Source organism: Lolium perenne, chromosome 5 (genome assembly GCF_019359855.2).
Source record: "Lolium perenne isolate Kyuss_39 chromosome 5, Kyuss_2.0, whole genome shotgun sequence".
NCBI classification, from domain to species: domain Eukaryota; kingdom Viridiplantae; phylum Streptophyta; class Magnoliopsida; order Poales; family Poaceae; genus Lolium; species Lolium perenne.
Genome location: NC_067248.2, coordinates 263,706,235 through 263,713,979, shown reverse-complemented (window position 1 = coordinate 263,713,979; position 7,745 = coordinate 263,706,235). Strand labels below are relative to the sequence as shown.

Below are 7,745 nucleotides of genomic sequence, written 5' to 3'. Positions count from 1 at the left end.
CTGTTTAGAGTTGGCTCATTATTTTCTGCTAAGGCCGATTCTCACGACCAACTCTGGTACGTTGACTTCTGCTAGTGTCACAAGGTAACAATGCAATGTTCTTCTGATTTGGCTCCATTATGCCTGGACCAAAATATACGTGGTTCCATTGAATTTCGCTATCGGTACAAAGAAACTAAGATTTTAAGTACATGGAAATACTTTTGTATTTATCACCATAGGTGTGGATGTTTCCGTCACCGTTCGTTGTGCTTTGAGATTCAGAAAAAAAAAAGAAATAAATATTTTCATCTACCATCGTGGGCACGAATCTCAAGAAATAAATGAACGGTGACGGAAACACCGCACACATGCGTGTAAGTACAAAATCTATGCATATTTTCTAATTGGGCGCCAATGTAGAACAATAGAACGCTGGAATGGTTTTTTTTCAGTAAACAAGCTAATGGCTATTTTCACTGCCTCCTGGAGACATGGTCGACGAACTTGATACATGGCTTGCAGCAACATCAGGTGGCCTCTTGGCGATGGTGCATCAGTGCATGCCATTTGGTTTTCTTTTGCCGTTCCTGTAAATTGGAACCAATTGACAGAGCCTGTACCATACGGTCATAGTTCTTAAGAGCAATGTTCTTGAAATGTACAAAATCCGTCGTAGTCTAGGTGGTTAGGATACTCGGCTCTCACCCGAGAGACCCGGGTTCAAGTCCCGGCGACGGAATTTTTATTCATTACATTTGATGATAGGAATGCAATTATATTTTCTCCTATATTGTGTGCACAATTTTTTGTTCATCTCATACGAAGTTTTTCCTATTTTTTTTGCAATCAACATATATTGCGAGCAAAAATTAAATTAGAGGAAACATGATGATTGATGGACAATATATGTTGAATCTTTACTGTACACCCTAATTGCTCTGCTAACACCTAGATACAGGTGCCTTTACATACAATCAAATGGAGACCGTAGCAAAGTGGACATTTCAGATTAGCAGTGAATTATTTCTCTCAAAAATCATAATGTATATATATATCAGTGTACATATCTGCTGAAATGAGTGTAATGAACAATATCCAGGATCCAAGATCACATTCACTTCATATCTTTCTATTTTCTATGCTCTTGCAGGGGGAAACAGTAATCTAAAAAAGAGGAAAGAAACTGTGCGGCTTCTCTGGCCTCAACTCTATTGTGTATGGGGAGAATCTATGCTAGCGACAGCAACAGCAGCAATGTCTGGTGTCCGTCGCAGCTTCGCTCTAGGAAGCGATGTGGTCGCTCAATTTCCGCCCGCTTGTTTCTAGGGGGAAGTATGATACGGCGACGGCTGAGACGAGCATCACCGCGATGAATACTGCGATGGCCGCGGTCTGGTGGCACGCGTGCACCATACCGACGGCTACGAGAGGGCACAAGATCCCACCTAAGCGGGCGATCGAGCTCGCAAACCCAACGCCAGTTGCCCTGACTGCTGTTGGGTATATCTGCAGTAGGGAATATACGTGTGAGATGTGTGACGGAAAAGATTTAACAGAGTAGAGGGTACTGGCATGAACAAACCTCAGGAGCGTAGATGTGCAGGACAATGAAGCTCGCAGAGATGCAGATGCGCGCTCCAAACAAAAAGACAGTCGTCAGAGATTCTGGTTGAGAGAACATGAGAGGAGCTATGCACAGGCAACTGATATAGAGCATCAATGACATCGAGAGCTTGCGCCCGATTTTGTCCACGATGGCAGCGGACAGAATAAGGCCAGGAACCTCTGCATCAATCAATGTGACATGAATGTTAAGGATTATCAAGAAAGGATTTGTAAGCAAATAAGATTGGCCTTACAAGAAAGCACACATACCTCCAAAACTAGTAATGAATACATTCCTGTACAGATTAGCATCGATTGTGTGGGTTGTTTCAATTGCTACTTCTCCTTCTGAGCCACAAATCCTATTTCCGTGACTCAATTCTGAGGTTAGCAAAACAAGGCCGTAGTATAAGAAGGCAAGACCAAGAAAAACGGTCCAAAGAAGAAGAGTTGATCTAATTAAATTTGGGGACAGAAGCCTCAAGATGGCATTGAGGCCCCCGATCCCAGATTTGCTAGCATGATCAGCTGGGTTGGTTTTCCTAGCTGAAACCAACTGCGCAGTTTCTGAGGAATCTGAAATCTCGTGGAGCTCCATTCGATGGCCAGAAGTAAGCCGTCCAGAAGGGAGAGCCACACGGTTTACTCGTGCCATTGTTTCCATAACGTGCAGTGCATCGGCTATTCTGCCCTTCATGCATAAGTATCTTGGTGACTCAAGTGTCAATGGGTAGAAGAGTAGTAGGGCAAATGATGGCAATGATGAAAGTGCTAGCAGCCACCTCCAGCCAAAAGCTGGCATCACAGCCTGCAAATTAAGCAGATAAGTGCCTACAAATTAGCATGTCTTCTTAAAATAGGAAGAGTTACAAATTAGAGTGAATGTCTGTGTGCTTCGATCTGTTTGTGCCATCAAGAATTTAGAATTTCGTTAGATTACATAGACAGTGATGTAGGAACATACCCAAGCAAGCGAAGCTTCCATTATTGTGCCAATGGTCCAGAATGCTGAGAAAATAACCATCCAAGTTCCTCGGTTGGGAGCAGGGACAAATTCTAGGAACCAAGAAGATAGAACTGGTCCACCACCCAGTCCAACGCCAACTAAGAATCTTAGTACAATCAAAGATGAATAGTTTGGCGCGAAGGCACTAAGGAGACCAGCACCACCAGTTACAAGGGCTGTGAAATTAAATCCAACCCTGGAGAAGAATGAAGTGGCTACAATGAGAAGGAAAATACTTAAAGTATGTAAATATGATATACTGACACAAATAGATAGTCTAAAAATAATGGTTCTTAGTAGTCAGAAGTCAATAACAGATATCTGTCGATCAAATGATTGGCAGAAATATCCAAAATCTTTTACATATAATGATAAGAGTACCAACTACACTCCCTGCATCAATGGCTCCTATTTAATCAAAAAAATTCTCATTATACTTCCACACAGAAAGATACAAAAAATCATCTAATTTGCCTAATAATGCAACTAGCAAAAATAGTGAGTTTGAGCTAGTGAGATGCGGCCACAGAAAATGTACCACCTGACCATGATGTTATGTCTATCAGCTCGCTACACAGGTAGTCCACTCTGAACTAGTATGGACTGCCTTCTGACATGGGGGGAGTGGTCCAGTATACAAATTTCGAACCTACATCACATAGCTAACAACCTCTTGGGTAAGGTTATGATGGCAGCAAGCTGTAGCATAGACATGAGTTACATTAATCTGCCACATTATTTGGTCTCCCAGAAGACATCCTAACTAGTGAAGGTATCGAGTGAAGGGTTTTATGTCCATAGTATGTAAAAAGGATCATTCCAAAACATTACTTGGCTCAACTTTCCATGCCTAGCTTCTCTATCCACAGGAGAACTTTTGCAGTTACATTGTTTGGGTTGAATTCATTTGAAATACAAATTTCCAACAAAAAACGGTTAAGTAGGAAAAGACATACCTTCTCCCGTAGTTGTCCGAAACTAAGCCCCAACAGTATGCTCCTACAAGCATCCCTAAAAATACAACACTTGTAATGAGACTCTCTTCCTGTGCAGAAAGACCCCATTCAGCTTGGACAGACTGCCCAACAAATGACAGAAGCATCATTTCCATCGCCTCAGAGATCTTTGCCATCCCAGAATAGGCAAGCACAAATGCTTGGAACTTTCCAAATCCCATTGACACAAGCGCCTCATCGACAGTATAGGTAGACCCACCATCCTCCATCTGAAAAAAATACAACCATGATATACAGATTGCAGTCGAATTGGAGACAGAGTATGAAGTATTACTACGGTGCCTTATAAGAAGCAGAAAGCCTCACCAAACATAGCTAAAGCAACCAAGGAACCATAATTTTTCAGGAGAACATTTGATAATCTAAAAAGACAGCTAATTTCAGACAGTAACAAAGATATTCTTTCAGACAGTAGCGATAGTCTAACAGCCTAACCCCTACAAAAAAAAATACTCTCAGGTCAGAGATTCACGTTGTCAAGTATCGCCTTTCCTTGCACCGATCCGAACAGAGATAACGGCTTCTGCTTCTTCACCTTTTTTTCTGCTTCTTCACCTAACAGGGTTCAGATTTGTCTCCACAAAAACAGCTAATAACAGAACGACACTACCAAACTACCGGGTCAGATTTAAAATTTCGAGCGACCAAGATTTCGCGCTTGGACAACAGATCCCTGGATGTGTAGGCTGCCCAGGTTGCACATTTGGTCAGATTACTGGCCGGAACTGCCACCGCATCGCCGAAGGGAAACCAGGGTTTGAACTTCCTCGTGGACTCCAATATAGCGGGGGATTGGGATGGAGAGATATGGGGAGAGGTGGAGTCCAGGGAGGAGTACCTCGTCGGGGCAGGAGCGAGCCCGGCGCCGGCGCCGGCGCAACCTCCGAGTCGCCTGGAACGGACGCTTCCACAAGGACGACGACTGCGTCCGGTGGCCCGTTTTTGTTTGTTTTTCTAACAAGGAAAATGGAAGGAAACGGCCGTTTTACGGCTAAGTGCCTAACTTTTTTTAATCATCGTCAGTACGCTTCACGCCTAAAAGCTAAACAAATAATCTCTCTTCTAATTGATAAAGAACATATTCTTTTTAAAAAGCTCTCTCCGGCATTTGCATCAATCGATTCATATGACCTCTTTATCCTTCAATTATTGTAATTTAGAATACATGAAGACGAGTCCATTGATCACTAAGGATTCATACATATATCAATCGTCCAAATATAAAAATATATACTAGTAGAGACAAAACATCATCATGTAATATTTCTATCAAGTCGTCTGCCACATGATTGTAGATTGTACAAATTTCGTACAACCATTTTCAGTCAATTGCACTCAAAATTCATAGCTTACCACTTCTCCTTTGGTTGGAGATAGGACAACATATGAATTCAATGAGTTATTAAAGGGATAACCTGTAAAAAGGAATATGCTTCGGGTTTCTTAAAAAAAATCGTTTCTCCTAAAATAAAAGAACTCCGATTTGTACCATATCTTCTTTTATTAACACCTCTAGTCAATCGCAATCTCTATCTTGTAGTCGACCTTGTTTTAGACTTACAGCGAGGTCACGTGTTGGAACCATCCATCCAACGTCGCAGAGAGCTCCGGATAGCGCCCCCCCCCCCCCCCGCGTCGCACCACGTGGTGTTACTACATCCCCCGTTTTCAAAATTTCGGGATATGCGTTAGGTCCGGAGAGAGGAAGAGATATATACATTCCTTGCACCTCTAGCGATTTCGCCTTCGCCTCCATCCAAATCTCGTGATTTATGCGCCATTCCACCGATTCCCCCTCAGATTTTGTAGTTGGAGGAGAAGATCATGGTTCGTCCTCCCTCATTCAGTGCGCTGTAAGATGGCGATTTGGTGGTTCTATCGTTGTTGCAGTTCGCGCTAGTCTGGGGAAGTACATCATCGTCGTGTAGCCGGTCACATCCCGGCGGCTGCCGGACGATGGCGAGTTGGGTCAGGTGATTCCGCGCGTCTCGCCTCATACTACATCATCTTCCTCTTTTTCTGGGATACATCCTCTCTCTCTCTCTCCTCTCTCTCTCTCTCTCTCTCGTGCCAGGTCACCGCAATTTTGCTGCTACATCTCGGCGTCTCCGGTTTGTTCGAAGCGATTCCGGCTACATACTCTCTACCCTAGATATCGATTCGAACCGGTGGTGAGTTTATTTGTTGCGAATCTAAGATGATCTGCTATGTAAATTTCTATGCATGTATAAGATCATTTTATATCATGGTGCTCGATGTAACAGATTCTGCTACTTTGGTGGATACATATTCTGTTCATACTACTCAGATCCTCGATTCGATATCTGGTGCGCAGATTTGCTCTGGTGCATGCTCAACACTAAAAACATGATTTGTTATTTTTTTTGCAGTTTTTACTAGTTTAATATGAATTATGTGTTGTGTTACATGCATTTGTTTACAATCTCTGGTACATGCTCAAGCTCTAATAGCATTCTTTGTTTTTTTTTTGCAGTTTTGACTATGAATTTTGTGTTGTGTTACATGCATTTTTGTATAATCTTATCTGCTCTGCTACATGCTCAAGCACTAATGGCATGATTTTTTTTTTGTAGTTTTGACTAGGTTTAATATGAATTTTGTGTTGTGTTACATGCATTTTTATAATCTTCTCTGCTCTGCTACATGCTCAAGCACTAATAGCATGATTTGTTCTTTTTTTTTCCAGTTTTGACTAGGTTTAATATGAATTTTGAGTTGTGTTACATGCATTTTTTTACAATCTTCTCTGCTCTAGTACATGCTCAAGCATTAATCTCATGGTTTAATATGATTTTTTGCTTGTGTTACATGCAATTTTATAATTTCAAATCCACGCTAATAGTTTATTTTTTTTTGCTTCTGCAGGTTTGTTTTTCTGAGGCAACATCTAATTTTTCTCTAGCTACATTGCAATATCTGCCTTCTGTCGGGAGTATGTTCATTTCTGCTCTCATTTGCTGCACTAACATCTTTTTTGTGATTTATTTTGTACTTTGCTACATGTTTTTCGGGCCATGCAATATTTTGGATGTGTTTTTGTGTTACATGCTCTAACAGCAGCCAATATATGGCATTTTTCTACGTGTTATATTTTTTGTACTGCAAGACCATGAACATCATAAGGTCACCCAATGTTGCATCACTGTATACTAAAGAAGGCATTGGCGGAGATGTATACTGCTAGGCCCTCCCCCCATCCCATGAAGTTTTAGTCTAGGAACTACATGAAAGTGGCCCATTTGCCCCCAGGACGGGCCCAAATCATTCCCACTACACATATGCTGCAGGAACTAGAATGGAACTACATGTTTTGATAACAGTTATATGATGCAGGAACTAGAATGGAACTACAATTTTTGATTTGTAATGGTTAAATTTTTATAATTTTCTTAATCTAACAACTGATTTTACACAGAAATAGAGCTATGGATGGTGTTAAAGAGTCTTGAAACCCCATGGTTTCTCGTTTTGTTATGGAGTACCTTAGTCTGCAACCTGGCTCACTAACCGGTGTTCTATTGGTCTGTGTTTGTTTCTGTTCACATGAGGCAATTTTCCATGCATTGCACACTGACAAGTCATTGGTAACTGCTCCTATCACATAAGTCGTCAATAGTGCACGGAATGTTGAACTCCTTGTGAGATGCACAAACCCTGTTGATTCATTAAGGCTAGATTACAAAAGGGCCATGTTCAAGTTTGATGACAAGTTGATTAAATTTATCAACCCTGAATCCATTAGCTTGTTACCTTGTGATGAAGACGATGTGTACTCGTGCACTGTCAAAGAGTTTCTTGCATGTCAAGAAGGCAACCATTTCTAAATTACCCTATAGGTTATGGTAGTTCAATGGAAGGCATGGACTTTCATTATTACCCCACAATGACCGCCACCACAATATGGACATTCTTGGTGTACAAGAAGGTCCTGCCGAGAGTTGAAATCAAGTATTTTGGATGCCCTAGGGATTTTGTTTATGTCCTACGAGTCGCAAACCTTCCGCACCACAAATTAATTTTTAAAGGAGTTTACATAAAAGAAAGATAAGTAGAAAATCCTACAAATAATAAGGAAATCTTGACTTATGATTTTCACCCATGGGCTTAAAGTTGCG

The 7,745-nt window shown here is 41.4% G+C and overlaps 1 protein-coding gene and 1 non-coding gene across 2 annotated transcripts; one reads left to right on the top strand and one right to left on the bottom strand.

Annotated features, from left to right (window-relative positions):
* Window positions 1-648: 648 nt before the first annotated feature.
* On the top strand, window positions 649-721 carry TRNAE-CUC (transfer RNA glutamic acid (anticodon CUC)). The gene has a single exon. It is a non-coding gene; the product is annotated as a tRNA-Glu (tRNA).
* Window positions 722-984: 263 nt separating this feature from the next.
* On the bottom strand, window positions 985-4,600 carry LOC127302951 (organic cation/carnitine transporter 7). The gene is made up of 6 exons (XM_051333684.1): window positions 4,448-4,600; window positions 3,550-3,818; window positions 2,552-2,789; window positions 1,858-2,395; window positions 1,565-1,767; window positions 985-1,488 (listed from the first exon to the last, which is right to left on the bottom strand). Exons 2-6 carry the CDS (start codon window positions 3,816-3,818, stop codon window positions 1,264-1,266), a joined length of 1,473 nt encoding a protein of 490 aa, XP_051189644.1. The 5' UTR covers window positions 4,448-4,600; the 3' UTR covers window positions 985-1,263.
* Between the last annotated feature and the right edge of the window lie 3,145 nt (window positions 4,601-7,745).

Excerpts from the sequence above, each read along its gene's own strand:
- LOC127302951 (XM_051333684.1), bottom strand. The coding sequence starts at position 3,818 with ATGGAGGATGGTGGGTCTACCTATACTGTCGATGAGGCGCTTGTGTCA. Across the intron at positions 2,790-3,549 it reads TCGGACAACTACGGGAGAAG|GGTTGGATTTAATTTCACAG; the intron begins GTATGTCTTTTC and ends ATTCTTCTCCAG. Across the intron at positions 1,489-1,564 it reads TGCACATCTACGCTCCTGAG|ATATACCCAACAGCAGTCAG; the intron begins GTTTGTTCATGC and ends TCCCTACTGCAG.